The sequence below is a fragment of the Arvicola amphibius genome, chromosome 1 (genome assembly GCF_903992535.2).
Source record: "Arvicola amphibius chromosome 1, mArvAmp1.2, whole genome shotgun sequence".
NCBI classification, from domain to species: Eukaryota; Metazoa; Chordata; class Mammalia; order Rodentia; family Cricetidae; genus Arvicola; species Arvicola amphibius.
This window is the reverse complement of record NC_052047.1, coordinates 101,850,143-101,871,602: the sequence shown is the minus strand read 5'-3', so window position 1 is coordinate 101,871,602 and position 21,460 is coordinate 101,850,143. Positions and strand designations below refer to the sequence as shown.

Genomic DNA, 21,460 nt, shown 5'->3' with positions numbered 1-21,460 from the left:
TAGATCCAGTGACATTGAACATAATAGAAGAGAAAGTGAGTAATGTTGAATACATTGACACAGGAGACCACTTCCTAAATATAAAACCAGTAGTACAGACAATGAGAACAATAATCAATAAATGTGACCTCCTGAAACTGAAAAGGTTCTGTAAGACAAAGGACATAGTAAATAAGACAAAATGAAAGCCTACAGAGTGGAAAAATATCTTCACCAAGCCCACATATGACAGAACACTGATCTCTGAAATATATAAGAAACTCAAGAAACTAAACATCAAAATACAAAATAATTCAGCTAAAATGGGATAAAAAGCTAAAGAGAATTCTCAGCAAAAGAAACTCAAATGGCCAAAAGACATCTAAGGAAATATACAACATCCTTAGTCATCAGGTAAATGCAAATCAAGACCACTCTGAGATATTGTCTTACACCTGTCAGAATTGTCAAGGTCAAAAAAACTGAGGATCTTATGTTGGAGAGCATGTAGATTCATGGGGACACTCCTTCATTGCTGGTGGGACTGAAAATTTATATAACCACTTTGGAAATCAGTATTATGGTTTCTTAGAAAATTGGTTTTCAATATACCTCAAGACCCATGGATACCACTCCTGGGCATATACCCAAAGGATACTCAATCCTTCCACAAAGACACTTCCTCAACAATGTTCATAGCAGCATTATTTCTAATAACCAAAACCTGGAAACAACCTAGATGTCTCTCACCAGATGAATGGATAAAGAAAATGTGGTTCATTTATACAATGGAATATTAGTCAGCTGTAAAAAAACAATGACATCATGGAAATTTCAGGAAAATGGATAGAACTAGAAAAAAAGCATCCTGAGTGACGCAACCAAGACTCAGAAAAACAAACATGGTGTGTACTCACTCATAAGTAGATATTAGACGTAAAGCAAAGGATAACCAGACTATAATCCACAGCTCCACAGAAGCTAGGTAACAAGGAAGACCCTAAGAGAGATACATGTATTGCTCTGGGAAGGGGAATTAGATGAAATCTCCTGGGCAACCCGGGAGAAAGGAGGATCGGAAAAATAAATAAATAAATAAATAAATAAATTAAATAAATAAATAAATAAATAGAAAATATAACACCAATTCTTCTAGTCTTTTATGAAATAAAAAAGTGATAAAGACCATCACACTTTTCCATGAAGCCAAACATAACATGTTAGCAACATTAGATAAAGATACAACAAACCATAAGAAAACTATGGAATAGTATCTGTTAAACATGGAAACAAATTTGCATTTCAAATACACATTAAGTATTTAGTGAATGCCTTAAAATTGTCAGCCAACAGTATAACCAATAGAGAAAAAAACAAAGCTCTTCCTTGATATTCTGGAAGAATACAGAGGTGTGTGTTGTGTACTCTATTCGACAAACCAGATCAATGGCGTGATCTTCAGGCTGGGGGGAGTAAGACAGCGCAAGTGACACGACTTACATTCTAAACAACAAAAAGGATGTCTCGGCCTCCTTTCCTTTCTGCTGGGAACCGGAGGCTCGCTGTCGAAATGGGCAAGTTCATGAAACCCGGGAAAGTGGTGCTCGTCCTGGCTGGACGCTACTCCGGACGCAAAGCCGTCATCGTGAAGAACATTGATGATGGCACCTCAGACCGCCCTTACAGCCATGCCTTGGTGGCTGGAATTGACCGCTATCCCCGAAAAGTGACAGCTGCTATGGGCAAGAAGAAAGTTGCCAAGAGATCCAAGATCAAGTCCTTTGTGAAGGTTTATAACTACAACCACCTGATGCCCACAAGGTACTCTGTGGACATCCCCCTGGACAAAACTGTTGTCAACAAGGATGTCTTTAGGGACCCAGCCCTGAAACGCAAGGCAAGGCGGGAAGCCAAGGTCAAATTTGAGGAACGATACAAGACAGGGAAGAACAAATGGTTTTTCCAGAAGCTTCGCTTTTAGATATATTTTTGTTTGCATCATTAAAAGTTTAAAAAACAAAACAAAAAAAAGGATGTCTCTATAAAAAACTACATTAAAACTCATCTCTCAGTCTAGGCAAAACAAATCCAACAATTACTTTGAAAGGGTTCATTGTTGAAACTGTAGGTTTGACATAACTTCGGTGCTTTATGGATCCCTGTTCAATGCTCATGTGTAGTTAATGACATCCTGAAAGAGTAACAGAGCTCAGGAAGTCATTTTAATAGCTGTTGCATGGGATGATACGATCAGGAAGTGCATGTGTAGTAGACATAGTGGAATTAAAGAGACAGTCCCCATAATGGGGAGAATACCTGCTCTCAATTCACTTGACATGGCATTACCATCCAGAATACATAAAGACTGAAAATGTCAAGAATATACGTAATTCAGTAAATATGCAAAAGTACTAGACAAAAATATTTAAGTTGAGAAAAATATTATTCAACCAAAATATAAAACAAGTTCAATGAATAGTTACCAAGAAACTGAAATAATTACCATTGTAAGATTCTGTTACAACCTAGTGCAATACCAACCATGCAGAAAATGTGGTGATGGAGAGATGAGTTAATGATGCTACATCATTTTTAAGGGGATGCAGTGCAGAGTGGCCACTATGGACATCAGTATGAAGTAGTTCAAAAGGTTACAAATCAAACTCAATGACCATTCTGTAATAACTCCTTAGAATTTAGCTAAATTACATAAATAAGTAATCAGACATGCATCTGTGTTATTGCTATGTAATCCAATACAGTTAAGGTATTGAATCAAAACAAATGTCAGTTAGAGATGAGCAAAATAGAATAAAGTATTTGGTAATATTAGATATAAAATTCTTCGTGGCAGACAATGATGGCTGACTGAGAAGCCAAGAATAATGGCACTGGGGTTTTTTTTATTTTTTTTTGTTGTTTTTTGGTTTTTTGAGACAGGGTTTCCCTGTAGTTTCTAGAGCCTGTCCTGGAACTAGCTCATGTAGACCAGGCTGGCCTCGAACTCAGAGATCTGCCTGCCTCTTCCTCCCAAGTGCTGGGATTAAAGATGTGGCACTGGGTTTTGATCCTACCGCATGTACTGGTTTTGGCGGAGCCTAGTCTGTTTTGATGCGCACCTTCCTGGACCTGGATGGAGGGGGTTGTACCTTGGACTTCCCACAGGGCAGGGAACCCTGACTGCTCCTTGGACTGGAAAGGGAGGGGGAGGGGAGTTAAAGGAGGGGAAGGGAAACAGGAGGTGGGGAGGAGGCGGAAATTTTTAATAATAATAAATAATAATAATAAGAAGAAGAATAAGAAGAAGAAGAAGAAGAAGAAGAAGAAGAAGAAGAAGAAGAAGAAGAAGAAGAAGAAGAAGAAGAAGAAGAAGAAGAAGAAGAAAAGATATAAAATTCTTGCCAGTTCAGTCGGCCAGAGGATCCATCATTCATTGGGGTGAGTGAGGAGTGAGTGCCTGAACCGCTGGCAGCAGCCCCGAGAGGGACCACCGACATTCCCCAACTCTCCCCTCTCCCCACCCGCACACTTCCTGCTCGTCCTGCAAGGGTTATTCTCCCCGGATACTGCCTCTCTCTTCCTGTCCCTTCCCAGCTTGCACCCAGAACCCCCTACCCCACCTCATCCTCCCGTCTTTGGGGCCACAAAATCCCACAGCTCAGCCTGTTTGGGCACTGGGGACCTGGAATTGAGTGCACCCAGGCCGGTGGGAGGTCCCCTCCTTCATTAGCCTGCCTAAAGCAAGGCAGGCCCTTTGTCAGCGAGCTGCTTGGCCTGCAAGGAGACCTGACAGTCTGCCAGAGGATCCATCATTCATTGGGGTGAGTGAATTGAATTCATTGAGGGGAATTGAACTTCTAAAAGAAGACCCAAAGGGGATTACTCAGAGGAAGAAATGGGCAGGTGCCAATGCAAAAATTCCTCCAACAATTTGAAAAACAACATGAAAGCACCAGAACCCAACGAACTTATAACAGGAGGACTTGAACACACTAATCAAGAAGAAGTAGAAAAAATTGACTTTGTGAAAGTAATAGAGTCCCTTAAACAGGAGGTGAAAAACTCCCTTAAGGAAATGGACGAGAAGAATAACAAAAAGTTTGAAGAATTGAGTAAATCCGTAAACGATATCCTAGGAAACCAAGAAAAAACAATCAAACAGATAATGGAAACAGTGCAAGACTTGAAAACTGAAATGGAGGCAAGGAAGAAAACACAACCCGAGGGCCAGCCGGATATGGAAAATCTATGCAAACGAACAGAGACTACAGAAACAAGCATAACCAACAGAATACAAGAGATAGAAGAAAGAATCTCAGATTCTGAAGATACCATAGAAAAAATAAACGCACTGATCAAAGAAAACAGCAAATCCAACAAATTCTCATCACAAAACATTCAGGAAATCTGGGACACAATAAAAAGACCAAACCTAAGAATAATAGGCATAGAAGAAGGAGAAGAATTACAGCTCAATGGCCCAGAAAATATATTTAATAAAATTATAGAAGAAAACTTCCCAAACCTAAAGAAAGATATTCCTATTAAGGTTCAAGAAGCTTACAGAACACCAAATAGACTGGATCAAAAAAAAAAACATCCCCTCGCCATATTATACTCAAAACACAAAACATACAGAATAAAGAAAGAATATTAAGAGCTGCAAAGGGAAAAGGTCAAGCAACATATAAAGGAAAACCTATCAGACTAACACCTGACTTCTCTATGGAAACCATGAAAGCCAGAAGGTCCTGGATAGATGTTTTGCAGAAATTAAGAGACCATGGATGCAGATTACTATACCCAGCCAAGCTTTCATTCACTATAAATGGAGAAAACAAAATATTCCAGGATAAAAACAAATTTAAACAATACATAGCCACAAATCCAGCCTTACAGAAAGTAATAGAGGAAATTCACAAACAAAGGAGTCCAGCATTGCCCAAAATAACTCAGACATCTAGTGACCCTTCACCAGCACATCTCAAAGAAAGGAAACACACAATCTCTACTACCAGATAAAAAATGACAACCGGAGTTACCAACCAATGGTCATTAATATCACTTAATATCAATGGACTCAATTCACCTATAAAAAGGCACAGGCTAAGAGATTGGATACGAAAACAGGATCCAACATTCTGTTGTTTACAAGAAACACACCTCAACCACAAAGACAGACATCTACTCAGAGTAAAGGGTTGGGAAAAGGTTTATTAAGCAAATGGACCTAAGAAACAAGCGGGTGTGGCCATACTAATTTCTAACAAAGTTGACTTCAAACTAAAATCAATCAGAAGAGATGGAAAGGGACACTTTATACTCATTACAGGAAAAAATCTATCAGAATAAAGTCTCAATCCTGAATATCTATGCCCCTAATACAAAAGCACCCACTTATATAAAAGAAACATTACTAGAACTCAAGGCAGCCATCAAACCAAACACACTGATAGTGGGAGACTTCAACACTCCTCTTTCACCAATGGACAGGTCAATTGGACAGAAACCTAACAGAGAATTAAGAGACTTAATAGAGGTAAGGAACCAAACGGACTTAACAGACATCTATAGAACGTTCTACCCAAACAGGAAAGAATATACCTTCTTCTCTGCGGCTCATGGAACCTTTTCGAAAATTGACCACATACTCGGTAACAAAGCAAACTTCCACAGTTACAAAAACATAATAGTAACCACCTGCATCTTATCCAATCACCATGGATTAAATTAGAATTCAACAACAATGCTACCCCCAGAAAGCCTAAAAACTCATGGAAACTGAACAGTCAACTACTGAACCACACCTGGGTCAAGGAAGAAATAAAGAAAGAAATTAAAGTCTTTGTTGAATTTAATGAAAATAAAGACACAACATACTCAAACTTATGGGACACTATGAAAGCAGTGCTAAGAGGAAAGTTCATAGCACTAAGTGCCCATTTAAAAAAAACAGAGAAAGCACTCATTGGTGACTTAACAGCACACCTGAAAGCTTTAGAAAAGAAAGAAGCAGACTCACCTAGGAGGAGTAGAAGACTGGAAATTATCAAACTGAGGGCAGAAATCAACAAAATAGAAACACAGAAAACAATACAAAGAATCAATGAAACAAAAAGCTGGTTCTTGGAGAAAATCAACAAGATTGACAAACCCCTAGCCAAACTAATCAAATGGCAGAGAGAGAACACACAAATTAATAAGATCAGAAATGAAAAAGGGGACATAACCACAGACACAGAGGAAATTCAGAAAATCATTAGATCTTACTACAAAATCCTGTATGCCACAAAATTGGAAAATGTAAAAGAAATAGACACTTTTTTAGATAAGTACCATATACCAAAGTTAAACCAGGACCAGGTAAATGCTCTAAATCATCCTGTTAGTCACGAAGAATTAGAAACTGTTATCAGAAGCCTCCCTACCAATAAGAGCCCAGGACCTGATGGGTTCAATGCAGAATTCTACCAGAACTTCCAAGAAGACCTAATACCTATACTCCTTAAGGTATTTCATAATATAGAAACACGAGAGTCATTGCCAAATTCCTTATATGAAGCTACAATTACCCTGATACCTAAACCACACAAAGACTCAACCAAGAAAGAGAATTACAGGCCAATCTCACTCATGAACATCGATGCAAAAAATTCTCAATAAAATACTGGCAAACCGAATCCAAGAACACATTAGAAAAATTATCACTATGATCAAGTAGGCTTCATTCCAGAGATGAAGGGCTGGTTCAACATACGAAAATCTATCAATGTAATCCATCATATAAATAAACTGAAGGATAAAAACCATATGATCATCTCATTAGATGCTGAATAAGCATTTGACAAAATTCAAAACCCCTTTATGATAAAGGTCTTGGAGAGATTAGAGATACAGGGGTCATTCCTAAATATAATAAAGGCTATTTACACCAAGCCGACAGCTAACATCAAATTAAATGGAGAGAAACTCAAGGCCATCCCACTAAAATCAGGAATGCGACAAGGTTGTCCACTCTCTCCTTATCTCTTCAATATAGTGATTGAAGTTCTAGTAATAACAATAAGACAAAACAAGGGGATCAAGGGATGTCGAATTGGAAAGGAAGAAGTTAAACTTTCGTTATTTGCTGATGATATGATAGTGTACATAAGCGACCCAAAAAACTCCACCAAAGAACTCCTACAGCTGATAAACTCCTTTAGTATCGTGGCAGGATACAAGATCCACTCCAAAAAATCAGTTGCCCTCCTATATACAAAGGATAAGGAAGCAGAGAGGGAAATCAGAGAAGTATCACCTTTCACGATAGCCACAATAGCATAAAATATCTTGGGGTAACTCTTACCAAGGAAGTGAAGGACTTATTTGACAAATATTTTAAGTCTTTGAAGAAAGAAATTGAAGAAAATAATAGAAAATGGAAAGATCTCCCTTGCTCTTGGATTGGGAGGATCAACATAGTAAAAATGGCAATACTACCAAAGGCAATCTATAGATTTAATGCAATCCCCTTAAAGATCCCATCAAAATTCTTCACAGATCTTGAGAGGACAATAATCAACTTTATATGGAAGAACAAGAAACCCAGGATAGCCAAAACAATCTTATACAATAAAGGAACTTCTGGAGGCATTACCATCCCTGACTTCAAACTCTATTACAGAGCTACAGTATTGAAAACAGCTTGGTATTGGCATAAAAATAGAGAAGTCGACCAATGGAATCGAATAGAAGACCCAGATCTTAACACACAAACCTACGAACACCTGATTTTAGATAAAGGAGCTAAAAGCACACAATGGAAGAAGGAAAGCATCTTCAACAAATGGTGCTGGCATAACTGGATGTCAACCTGTAGAAGAATGAAAGTAGATCCATGTCTATCACCATGCACAAAACTTAAGTCCAAATGGATTAAAGACCTCAATATCAATCTGAACACACTGATCCTGTTAGAGGAGAAAGTGGGAAGTACTCTACAACATTTGGGCACAGGAGACCGCTTCCTACGTATAGCCCCAGCAGCACAGACATTAAGGGCAAAATTGAATAAATGGGACCTCCTGAAGTTGAGCAGCTTCTGTAAAGCAAAGGACACTGTCACTAAGACACAAAGGCAGCCTACTGACTGGGAAAAGATCTTCACCAACACCGCAACAGACAAAGGCCTGATCTCCAAAATATATAAGGAACTCAAGAGACTAGACTTTAAAATGCTAATTAACCCAATTAAAAAATGGGGCACTGAACTGAACAGAGAATTCTCAACAGAAGAAGTTCGAATGGCCAAAAGATACTTAAGGTCATGCTCAACCTCCTTAGCAATCAGGGAAATGCAAATCAAAACAATGCTGAGATACCATCTTACACCTGTCAGAATGGCTAAAATCCAAAACACCAATGATAGGCTTTCCTGGAGAGGATGTGGAGTAAGGGGTACACTCATCCATTGCTGGTGGGAATGCACACTTGTGCAACCACTTTGGAAAGCAGTGTGGCAGTTTCTCAGGAATTCAGGATCAACCTACCCCAGGACCAAGCAATCCCACTGTTGGGAATTTACCCAAGAGATGCCCAATCATATTACAAAAGCATTTGTTCAACTATGTTGATAGCAGCATTATTTGTAATAGCCAGAACCTGGAAACAACCTAGATGCCCTTCAGTGGAAGAATGGATGAAGAAAGTGTGGAATATATACATATTAGAGTCCTACTCGGCAGTAAAAAACAATGACATCTTGAATTTTGCATGCAAATGGATGGAAATAGAAAACACCATCCTGAGTGAGGTAACCCAGGCCCAAAAAGATGAACATGGGATGTACTCACTCATAAATGGTTTCTAGCCATAAATAAAGGACATCGAGCCTATAATTCGTAAAAAACCCTAGAGAAGCTATATAAGAAGGTGAACCCAAAGAAAAACATATAGTTATCCTCCTGGATATTGGAAGTAGACAAGATTGCCAGACAAAAAATGGGAACTTGGGGGTGGGGTGGGATGGGGGGTGGGGGGATGGGGAGAGAAAAGTGTGAAGTGGAAGATGGGAAGAGCTTGTGGGAATAGGATGGTTGGTATATAGGAAGGGTGGATATAGGAACAAGGAATTATATATTTAGTTAAGGGAGCCATTCTAGGGTTGGCAGAGACTTGACTCTAGAGGGGTTCCCAGGTGTCCAGGAAGACGACCCCAGCTAGTTCCTTGGGCAGCTGAGGAGAGGGTGCCAGAAATGTCCAGATCCTATTGCCATACTCATGAATATCTTGCATATCACCATAGAACCTTCACCTGGCATTGGATGGAGAAAATGACAGAGCCCCACATAGGAGCACCGGACTGAGCTCTCAAGGTCCTGATGAGGAGCAAAAGGAGGGAGATCATGAGCAAGGAAGCCAGGACCGCGAGGAGTGCTTTTATCCATTGAGACGGTGGGACAGATCTAACGGGAGACCACCAAGTCCAGTCGGAATGGGACTGATGGAACAGGGGACCAAACCGGACTCTCTGAATGTGGCTGACGGTGGAGAAGGACTGAGAAACCAAGGACAATGGCAATGAACATGAACTCTACAGCATGGATGGGCGCACTGTGAGCCTTGTCAGTTTGGTTGCTCACCTTCCTGGACTTAGGGGGAGCTGGGAGGATCTTGGACTTAACATAGTGATGGGAACCCTGATGGCTCTTTGTCTTTGGAGAGGGGTGGAGTAAGGGTATGGGTGGAAGGGATGGGAGGGAAGGGGGAAGAGGAGGGGAGGAGATGGAAATCTTTAATAAAAAAATGAGAAAAAAATTCTTGCCAGTTGTAATGACACACACCTTTAGTACCAGCACTTGGGAGTCAGAGGTAGTGTGATATCTGTGAGTTCAATGTCAGCCTAATATTAGAGTAAGTTCCAGTACTGCCATGGTTATTATACAGAGAATCCCTCTTCCAGAAAAAAAGAAGAAAATATTAGAAATAAATTCTCCCATAAATGACTCTGAAGGTCTCTCATTTTCATTTTGAGAAAAAAAGCATGAAATTTTTCTCTGTAATCTTATTATCTTAATTAGATGTATGTTCCAAAATATTCGATTATAGTATGTAAAGATATGTCACTGTGATGGTTTAATAAAATGTTAAAAAGCCAAAAACTAGGTAGGGGGTATAAGTGTAACTTCCAGAGCAGTCTAGGAAGAAGAGAGGCGCAGTAGTCAGCAGGACGCAGAGAAAGCAGGATATACAGGAGGAGAGGTAAAAGCCATGTGGCAGCATGTAGATTAATAGAAATGGTTAATTTAAATTATAAGAGTTAGTAAGACTATTTCCTACTTTCTCTTCTATCAGGATCAGTGTGTTCAGATTGAAATTGAGATCTTTAATCCATCTAGACTTGAGTTTTGTGCATGGTGATAGACATGGATCTACTTTCATTCTTCTACAGGTTGACATCCAGTTATGCCAGCACCATTTGTTGAAGATGCCCTGTTTCTTCCATTGTATACTTTTAGCTCCTTTGTCAAAAATCAGGTGTTCATAGGTTTGTGGGTTAAGATCCGGGTCTTGTATTTGATTCCATTGGTCGACTTCTCTGTTTTTATGCCAGTACCAAGCTGTTTTCATTACTGTAGCTCTGTAATAGAGCTTGAAGTCAGGGATGGTAATGCCTCCAGAAGTTCCTTTGTTATATAAGATTGTTTTGGTTAACCTAGGTTTTTTGTTTTTCCATATAAAGTTGATTATTGTTCTCTCAAGGTCTGTGAAGAATTTTGTTGGGATTTTAATGGGGATTGCATTGAATTTATAAATTGCCTTTGGTAGAATTGCCAATTTTACTATGTTGATCCTACCCATCCAAGAGCATGGGAGGTCTTTCCATTTTCTGGTGTCCTCTTCAATTTCTTTCTTCAATGCCTTAAAGTTCTTGTCAAATACGTCTTTCATTTTCCCAAGATACTTTATGCTATTTGTGGCTATCATAAAAGGTGAAGTTTCTCTGAATTCCCTCTCTGCTTCTCTGTCCTTTGTATATAGGAGGGCTACTGATTTTTTTGAGTTGATCTTGTAACCTGCCACTTCACTGAAGTTATTTATCAGCTGTAGTAGTTCTTTGGTAGAGGTTTGGGGGTCACTAATGTACACTATCATATCATCTGCAAATAACGAAAGTTTGACTTCTTCCTTTCCAAATCGAATCCCCTTGATTCCCTTATGTTGTCTTATTGCTATTGCTAGAATTTCAAGAACTATGTTGAAGAGATATGGTGAGAGTGGACAGTCTTATCTTGTTCCTGATTTTAGTGGAATAACTTTGAGTTTCTCTCCATTTAATTTGACATTAGCTGTTGGCTTGCTATATATTGCTTTTATTATATTTAGGTATGATCCTTGTTTCACTAAACTCTCCAAAACCTTTATCATAAAGGGGTGTTGAATTTTGTCAAATGCATTTTCCACATCTAATGAGATGGTCATATGGTCTTTTTCTTTCAGTTTATTTATATGATGGATTACATTTCTGGGATGAAGCCTACTTGATCGTAATGGATAATTTTTTAATGTCTTCTTGGATTCTGTTTGCCAGAAATTTATTGAGAATTTTTGCGTCAATGTTCATGAGTGAGATTGGCCTGTAATTCTTTCTTGGTTGGGTCTTTGTGTGGTTTTGGATCAGGGTGACTGTAGCTTCGTAAAAAGAGTTTGGCAATGACTCTTCTGTTTCTATTATGTGAAACACATTAAGGAGTATAGGTATCAGCTCTTCTTGGAAGTTCTGATAAAATTCTGCATTAAAACCATCAGGTCCTGGGCTTTTTTGGTTGGGAGGTTTCATGATAGCTTCTATTTCCTTACAACTTATAACTTGTTCACCTATCTTGATTTAATTTTGGTAAATGGTACTTATCTAAAAACAAGTCCATTTCTTTTACATTTTCCAACTTTGTGGCATATAAACTTTTGTAGTAAGACCTAATGATTCTCTGAATTTCCTCAGTGTCTGTTGTTATGTCCCCCTTTTCATTTCTGCTCTTGTTAATTTGCATGTTCTCTCTCAGCCTTTTGATTAGTTTGGATAAAGGTTTGTCAGTGTGGTTGACTTTCTCAAAGAACCAGCTCTTTGTTTCATTGATTCTTTGAATTGTTTTCCGTGTTTCTATTTCATTGATTTCAGCCCTCAGTTAGATTATTTCTAATCTTCTACTCCTCCTGGGTGAGTCTGCTTCTTTTTTTTTCTAGAACTTTCAGCTGTGCTGTTAAGTCTCTAATGTGAGCTTTCTCCGTTTTTTTAATGTGGGCACTTAGAACTATGAACTTTCCTCTTAGCACTGCTTTCATAGTATTGCATAGGTTTGTGTATGTTGTGTCTTTATTTTCGTTGTATTCAAGGAAGATTTTAATTTCTTTCTTTATTTCTTCCCTGACCCAGGGGTGGTTCAATAGTTGACTGTTCAGCTTCCAAGAGTTTGTAGGCTTTCTGGGGGTAGAATTATTGTTAAATTGTAGCTTTATTCCATGGTGATCCGATAAGACACAGGTGGTTACTAATATTTTTTTTGTATCTGTGGAAGTTTGCTTTGTTACTGAGTATTAAAAAATGGGGTACTGATCTGAACAGAGAATTCTCAACAGAAGAATTTCAAATGGCCAAAAGACACTTAAGGTCATGCTCAACCTCCTTAGCGATCAGGGGAATGCAAATCAAAACAACTTTGAGATACCATCTTATACCTGTCAGAATGGCTAAAATCAAAAACACCAATGATAGCCTTTGCTGGAGAGGATGTGGAGTAAGGGGAATACTCATCCATTGCTGGTGGGAATGCAAACTTGTACAACCACTTTGGAAAGCAGTGTGGCGGTTTCTCAGGAAATTTGGGATCAACCTACCCCAGGATCCAGCAATACCACTCCTGGGAATATACCCAAGAGATGCCCTATCATACTACAAAAGCATTTGTTCAACTATGTTCATAACAGCATTATTTGTAATAGCCAGAAACTGGAAACAATGTAGATGCTCCTCAATGGAACAATGGATAAAGAAAGTGTGGAATATATACATATTAGAGTACTACTCAGCGGTAAAAAAAACAATGACATCTTGAATTTTGCATGCAAATCAATGGAAATAGAAAACTCTATCCTGAGAGAGGTAACCCAGACCCAAAAAGATGAATATGGTATGTACTCACTCATTAGTGGATTCTAGCCATAAATAAAGGAAACTGAGCCTATAATTCATAATCCTAGAGAAGATAAATAGGAAGGTGAACCCAAAGAAAAACATGTAGTTATCCTCCTGGATATTGGAAGTAGACAAGATTGCCAGGCAAAAATTGAGAGCTTGGGGGTGGGGGTGGGGGTGGGGTGGGTGTAAAGGGAGATGGGGAGAGATAAGTGAGAAGGGGAGGATCGGAAGAGCTTGGGGGAATGGAACATTTGGGAATGGAACATTTGGGATATGGGAGCAGGGAAGTATATATCTTAATTAAGGGAGCCATTTGAGGGTTGGCAAGAGACTGGACTCTAGAGGGGTTCCCAGGTGTCCAAGGAGATGTCCCCAGCTTGTTCCTTGAGCAGCTGAGGAGAGGGAGCCTGAACTGGCCTTATACCATAGCCACACTGATGAATATCTTGCATATCACCATAGAACCTTCATCTGGTGACGGATTGAGATAGAGATAGAGACCCACAATGGAGCATTGGACTAAGCTCTCAAGGTCCAAATGAGAAGAAGAAGGAGGGAGAACATGAGCAAGGAAGTCAGGGCCATGAGAGGTGTGCCTACCCACTGTGACGGTGGGCCTGATCTAATGAGAACTCACCAAGGCCAGCTGGACTGGGACTGATAGAGCATGTGATCAAACCGGACTCTCTGAAGGTGGCTGACAACGAGGGCTGACTGAGAAGCCAAGGACAATGGCACTGGGTTTTGATTCTACTTTATGTACTGGCTTTGTGGGCACCTAGTCTTTTTGGATCCTCACCTTCCTAGACCTGGATGGAGCAGGGAGGACCTTGGACTTCCCACAGGGCAGGGAACCCTGAATGCTCTTTGGACTGGAGAAGGAGGGGAAGGGGGAGGGGGGAGGGAGAGGGAAATAGGAAGAGGGGAGGAGGGGAAAATTTGTAATAATAATAATAATATAAAAATATAAAAAATAATAATAGAAGAGTTAGTAAGAAACAAGCTAAGACCAATCTTTCAGAATTAATAAGAAGTCTCTGTGTCACCATTTGGGAACTGTCTGATGGGACAGAGAAGGACTCTTTAGAGGTGTGGAGAAATGTCAACCAAAGAGATGTTTCATCAAAAAGCACTGGTCAATAGGGACTCAGGATCAGGCAAGAGATAAGCATTATAAGTAGGACTTATCGTGAATGCCCACACAGGTACTGATACTGGACAGGGTTGGAGTTGAATCTGTATAATTCCAGGCATTACTGGATTTAGCACAACAGCAGGTTACCCACATGACAGGAATTTCAGAAAGATTGAGGAGATTCTATACATGTTGGGACCTAATGGAGTCCTGGCCTTCCTATTCACCTCCCCTGTTGGTGACCTTTCTTGCCCTTATTGTTCTAGGTTTCTGAGAGATTTGCAAGTTCCATGCTGTCAGAGTTGCTTACCAACCCTGCTTCCTGAATATGCATTGCCTCGGCCCTAACCCGAGGATCCTGCAATGAGGCCCACCTGTCTGGGTTATGTATAAGACCCCCTTGGTGATGTACAATAAAGGATTCTGACCCTGCAACATCCAAAGTGCATGTTCCATTAATCCTGACATCCTTCACTGGGACTTAGCTCTAGCTATGCTGGCGCAGCATATACTAGCACACAATAGTTAGGAACAATAAAGACAGCGCTTGGCTCCTGGCTGAACACTGTATGAGAGGCTGCCCTTCCCTACCATAGGCAACAGAGGACATATTGTCCCATGATTCAACTTGAGCTCTGAATGATATGGGCCTTTTATGTCCCTATCGATTCTCATTTAACTATGGAATTTCTGATGAAACCCACTGAAATGATCACCAATGGGGTACATGCACATGGCTGTTGACAAGGGGTATGGTCTGAGCTATAAAGAGGAGATCATTCATGCCATGGACATGAATAAAGTCATGGCACGTGAGGATGGAGCCCATAATCCTCCCAACATGTTTTCTGACCAGTGTTGATCATGACCTCATACGCAGATCCTGAGGCCAGAATTTCCCAAATGTATCCAGGAAGTATTGCACCAATGGGTGGGAAGAAACTGGGATATATATGAACCTCCAGTCACCAACAGTAAAAAGTGAACACACAGACATAAACGTGTGTGCAATGTTTGTCAGTATGAGAAGTAAGTTTCACAACTGTTTTATCATAGGTTCTGACCAGCATGAGTGTAGTTGGAGGCTGCTCATTCATTCCCCAGCCACCCAGACATGAAATAATCACACAGAAACTGTATTAATTGCAATATTGTTTGACCAATAGCTTAAACATATTTCTAGCCAGCTCTTACATCTTAAATTAACTCATTTCTGTTAATCTGTGTACCATCAAGTGATTGTGGCTTACCAATAAGGTTCCTTCCAGCATCTAGCATCTGTCTCCTGCAGTGGCTACATGACTTCCCCCAACTCTGCCTTCTTTTCTTCACTATCTCTGCTTGGAATTTCCCCCTTGCCCTGTTCTGCACTGCAATAGGCCCAAAGCAGCTTCTTTATTAAAATGGCATTCATAGCATATAGAGGGGAATCTCAGATCACATGAGGAAGTTGTGTGCTTTCATTATTGCCTTCTTGCTTCTGAAGTTTTCTCTTATCTTTTTCAGTTTGACATAAACTAGCTGCTTTTGGAGAATAAACCACAAGGAAGATGATAACAGAGGTTTGTGGGCTGGCTGTTGTTTTACTATTTTCATGACTCAGGAACCTATAGAGGAAAATTGTTACAATCCTCTAATTAATTTTAAGTAAGTTATTAGCTTCTTCATTTCCTTCATAAATATCTTGAATTAGAAGTTTGTGTCTGTCCAGCTAAGACCTTAAGCAATATAGGAAAGGGGCCCCGATCTTAACTTGTGCTGGTAAGACTGATGGATATCTTAAACATCACCATAGAACCTTCACCCAGCAACTGATGAAAATGGACACAGAGACCTGCATGGGAGCACTGCATTGGGTTCCCAAAGTCCAGTCGAAGAGTGGGAGGAGTGAGAATTTGAACAAAAAGGTCAAGACACCCAATGAAACAGTTTACCTGAGCTAATGGGAGCTCACCAACTCCATCAGAACAGGGAAGGAAACAGCATAGGTCCAAACTAATCCCTCTGAATATGCGTGACAGTTTTATGGCGGGAGCAGACTGAGGGGCCATTGGCAGTGGCAACAGTATTCATCCCTACTGCTTGTATAGGCTTTTTGGAACCTATTCTCTTTCAATGGATACCTTGCTCAGCCTAGATATAGTAGGGAGGTTCTTAGACCTTCCCCAAAGCACTGTGCCTTATCCTCTCTGAGGAGTGGATGGGGGGTAGAGTAATAGGATTTGGTGGAGAGAAGGGGAGGAGGGGAGGGAGTGGGAACTGGGATTGGTATGTAAAATGATAAAAGATTGTTTTCTTTTGAAAACAAATAAATAAGTTTGTGTCTGTGTAGAGAAACTGTGGGCTTCTGGGCTGTGCTTTCCACTGTAATATTAGGAACTATGAAAATTAATTCTTATGTAGATCACTATTGTAATACTTTTAAATATATCACAGTTTAGTTTGAATTTCTTACACTGGTCTCCTATTCAAAAGCTGGACATTGAAAGAGATTAGTTCTAATTTTTGTTTCTTCATGGATTTCCTTATGTTGAAAATTGTCATTGCAAAAGTTCTCTTGATCTGCCATGCATTCACAATCCACACCACAGGCATGAGTTCAATATGAAGAGCCTGCATCATTGCGTATCAAGTGTCTGCCAAGGATTCCTACATCAGCAGGTAATTTAAAGGCCTTTGTAGAGAGGTTACTTAATTTTGGTCTAGTATACATGATTACATGTCTAGAATTACACAGCTGTTTGTGAATAAACGTACACATTGCTTTAAAAAACAGTCTCTAAATGAGCCCTTCATATCAGTTTTGAGCTGACATTGAGTACAGGGAAAATAAAGCTGTCAGCTTTGAGATTTTGATAGCAGAATATTATTTTGGTTCACTTGTGCATATGTACAGTAATGGATTTGGGACATAATCAACATCAGATAGATAATCGCTCATTTTAATTAATGAATAAACATAAATTCAGTGATATTCTAAAACTATTGTACTTCTCGAGCATAAGAAGGTGTTCTCAACATAGCTACGAAGTTTTCAGAACTCGAGTGTGGGACGTTACCAGTGGTGACTGCAGGTCAGAGGTAACCAGTGGAAATTGCTCAGCTTTGGTGCTATTCACGATGTCTGGAACTTCTTTTTCATATACTGATGTTTCCCATGTTTTCCTTAGTCTCTGACTCTTATCCCATTCCCTATTTAGTTTGAATTGCTTTGGGATTTTACAAATACATTTTCCAGTTGTTAGCTACAATGCACACTTAGATTCCCATGATGACTTCATATTATTATCCCTCAGTGCTTAGTCAGTAGGAACTGCATTTCTGTTGTCTTCCAGGTGAGTTCCCACTTCATCAGTAAGATAATAGAAATTCTCGTTAATGACACTTTTATAAGTAGCAATAAGAATTATTATTATAAGTATATGAACTGTGTCAATACACTTTTGTGGTTAGAATTTTTAGCTCTGAACTCACAATGGACAAATGCAAATCTGAGCAAAACAGCATCTTTACTGTTGTTACTTCAGACGAGAGGTAATTGCTAGTGGAGACAGAAGTACTGGGAAACTGTGCTAAGTCAGGTGGACACATTTTATAGGGAGAGAAGGTCTCAATGCTCAGACATCATGTAAAGGATGATGACGAATTAGGAAGGTTATAACGTTAACAGCAGTATGCAAGAATGGCTAAGATCAAAAACACTGATGGCAACTTATGATGAAGAGATTGTGGGGAAAAGGGAACACTTGTGCATAGCTGGTGAGAGTGCAAGCTGGTACAGCCCCTTTGGATGTCAGTGTGGTGATTTCTCAGAAAATTCGAAACAACCTTCCTCAAAACCCAGTAATACCACTCTTGGGTATATATCCAAAGGATGCTCAATCATGCCACAAGGACATGTGCTCAACTATGTTCATAGCAGCTTTGTTTGTTATAGTCAGAAACTGGAAACAACCTAAATGCCCCTCAACCAAAAAATTGATAAGGAAAATGTGCTACATTTACACAATGGAGCACTACAGCAGAAAAAATAATGACATCTTGAAATTTTAAGGCAAATGAATGTAGCTAAAAAACACCATCATATTGAGTGAGGTAACCCAGACCTCGAAAGACAAATATAATATCTACTCACTCATAAGTGGTTTTTAGACATAAAGCAAAGAAACCCAGCCTACAAATCACAATCCTAGAGAACCTAGATAACAATGAGGACCCTAAGAGAGACATACATAGATCTAATCTACATGGGAAGTAGAAAAAGACAAGATCTGATTAAATTGGGAGCATGGGGACCTTGGGAGAAGGTTGAAGGGGAGGGGAGAGGTAAGGAGGGGAGCAGAGAAAAATGTAGAACTCAATAAAATCAAATAAAAAGCAAGTAGTCTGATAGATTTTTCAGTAAATTGGCCTAGTAACATTCACACAAATGTCAAACAGGAAATTGATTTGCAAGTAAGCCCAAAGGATGATATAATAATATTATTATGTGGTATATTGTATTTTTATATATGATGAGAATGATTTTACAAAATTAAGTGACATGATTGTTAAAATTATTATCTTTAAAACACTAACATTTTAAAAATATTAAAAGCACATTCTAAAAACAGATGGAAATGTTATTACTGATAATTTTTCTATTAATAAAATTAGCATTTTCCTGGATATTTTACTTGAAAGTTTCTCCTATTTTGGTCTTTATAAAAGTTTTTTCATTGATTAAACAAATTCTCTTATATAAACATGGTTAAAATTTTTTAGTAAACTGATTCTTAGACAATTTATACAGATATATAATACATTTTGAATATTCTTGCTCTGTGTCAGAGGGTAATATATTCTGTCTTCCAAATATATTTGAGTGATTTGTTCTTTACTATTTTAAGATATTTTATTATGTTTCATTTTGAAAAAATACTTTATAAGTTCAGAAATATAATTTAATACTCATGCATTAGTATTATGATTCTGAGTTACGGATATTATTAAATATGCTTTAATGAGATGTTTTCAGGAACTGAAGGGCATGAATATGAAAATTGAATACAATATCATGAAGTATTATTTGATTCTTAAAATAATATTTTAAAAATACTTTATACATAAGTGTAAATTTTAATTAATAAAAAAATTTAAGGCAAAAACATCATCAATTAGATATATGGTTCAAGTAACGGATTTTTCATGTTTCTGTGGAATGAGAATTCTAAGATAAATACAGCAGAGACTCATTCTCTAGCGCTGTGATCTAGTTCATGGATGGCATTCAGAAGTAAAACAAGTTCTTTAGGAATTTCTACAAATACAAAAATGTTCACATCAGAATGACCTATTTTTATGAATCCTTAAATTGAATCTAATTCTAAAGATCAACAAAGGCTCAGTCACTGCTTTCCACTCTGTCCTCGGATACTGAGGTTGCTTGGTTCTGAGAGCTTTACTCTGGCTTTTCTTTCTTTTTTTGCCATGAATATTCCTGAGAGATTCAGTGAAGTCAAGTTCCTAGCATTCAGCATTCTGGTGTTCTGCAGGGTCTGGGTCACCTTCCTCCCTGTCTACCACAGAAGGTCATGGTGGCTGTGGAGGTCTTCTCCATTTTGGTCACTAGTGCAGGATTGCTAGGGTGTATCTTTGTCCTAAAGTGTTACATCATTTTGATAAGACCAGATTCAAATTCTCTTGTAAAGTACAGGTATAAATTGCTTTATTGAAACTTAAATAGTTTTACATTTTTAGATCATATACAATATATCTTTCTCCTTTGTCTAAACAAGAGTACTACTAAGCTATACAAAAGTCTTAATGAGGAGCAGAAGGAAAGACAACAAGAGCAAGGAAGTCAGGGCCACGAAGGGTGCGCCCACCCATTGTGACGGTGGGGCTGATCTAATGGGAACTCACCAAGGTCAGCTGATGAGCATGTGATCAAACCACTGTAGTTTCTAGCAACTTAAATGATAGTCAATGGAGGTAAAGCTAGACATTTCCATATTTTATAACATAAGTAAACTTTATCTTTATGATTTTCTCCTTACCACCAGGTTATATAGAGCAAACCAAAGCTTGTTTGCAATCCAAACCTGTCAAAAAAAGAGAAAATCAATTTTATTCAATGGAGGGCCACTGGTTGTATCAATCACACTACAGGAAAGGCCCCTACCTTTTGTTGTAGGTAGTCAACACAAAACAAATTTTGTATGTTACTCTGTGTGTGTGTGTGTGTGTGTGTGTGTGTGTGTGTGTGGCTGGATGGGATTTGTTATTTTGTTCTCTTTGGGGCACTCTTTTGTCTTACTGGGTTTTTGTTTGTTACAATTTTCACTTTAGTATTGGCTAATTTTTTTAGAAGAAAGAAGAAAAATCAAAAAGTTGGATGCATAAATATGTGGGGAGAATAGGATTAGTTTGTGGAGGAGAAAATGTGATCAAAATACATTCTTTGATAAAATGTAATTAAAATGTTTTAGTTTTTATTTGTTTGGTTTTGATTTTTTAATTTATTAAAAAAACATTAAAGATAAATTTCACTCTCCAATCAATGCACACAATCTCATCTTTTTCATCAGTGCAGTCTTAGATGGATACACTGTCAGGAAGAAAGAGTAACATTTGCTATTAGATAGTGTAGCTATTGCTGTGTGCAACTGAAAACAATAAGCAAAGGACCTACATTTGCATTAAGGGGATTTCAATATTCTTCCCATTTCTAGAAAAAAATGGGTGAACATAATGAATACATTTTAGGTTCCATTTAAACTAATAGGGGAACATTTTGACAATGATACAAACATGTTATTGTGTTAAAAATACCTTGAAACCTGATAGATGTTCCCAATTATTTCAAATAGTTATGATAAACCTATGAGGTATACACACTTTTTTTTCTTTTATATATATATATATATGGTTTATTTTTTATATTTAAAAATTTCCATCTCCTCCCCTTCTCCTCCCCCTTCCCTCCCATCCTCTCCACCCATAGCCCCTCCTCCCTCCCTCTCCAGGCCAAGGAGCCATCGGGGTTCCCTACTCTATGTTAAGACCAAGGTCCTCCCAACTCCCCCCAGGTCCAGGAAGGTGATCAACCAAGCTGAGAAGGCTCCCACAGAGCCCGTCCATGCAGAAGAATCAAAGCCCAGCACATTTGTTCTTGGCTTCTCAGTCAG

The 21,460-nt window shown here is 38.7% G+C and overlaps 1 protein-coding gene across 1 annotated transcript; it reads left to right on the top strand.

The window, feature by feature from the left end:
• Positions 1–1,514: 1,514 nt before the first annotated feature.
• Positions 1,515–2,004, top strand: LOC119825593 (60S ribosomal protein L27). Its single transcript, XM_038346568.2, has one exon. The coding sequence runs from the start codon at positions 1,550–1,552 to the stop codon at positions 1,958–1,960; it is 411 nt and encodes a 136-aa protein (XP_038202496.1). The 5' UTR covers positions 1,515–1,549; the 3' UTR covers positions 1,961–2,004.
• Positions 2,005–21,460: the final 19,456 nt, after the last annotated feature.

Excerpts from the sequence above, each read along its gene's own strand:
- LOC119825593 (XM_038346568.2), top strand. The coding sequence starts at position 1,550 with ATGGGCAAGTTCATGAAACCCGGGAAAGTGGTGCTCGTCCTGGCTGGA.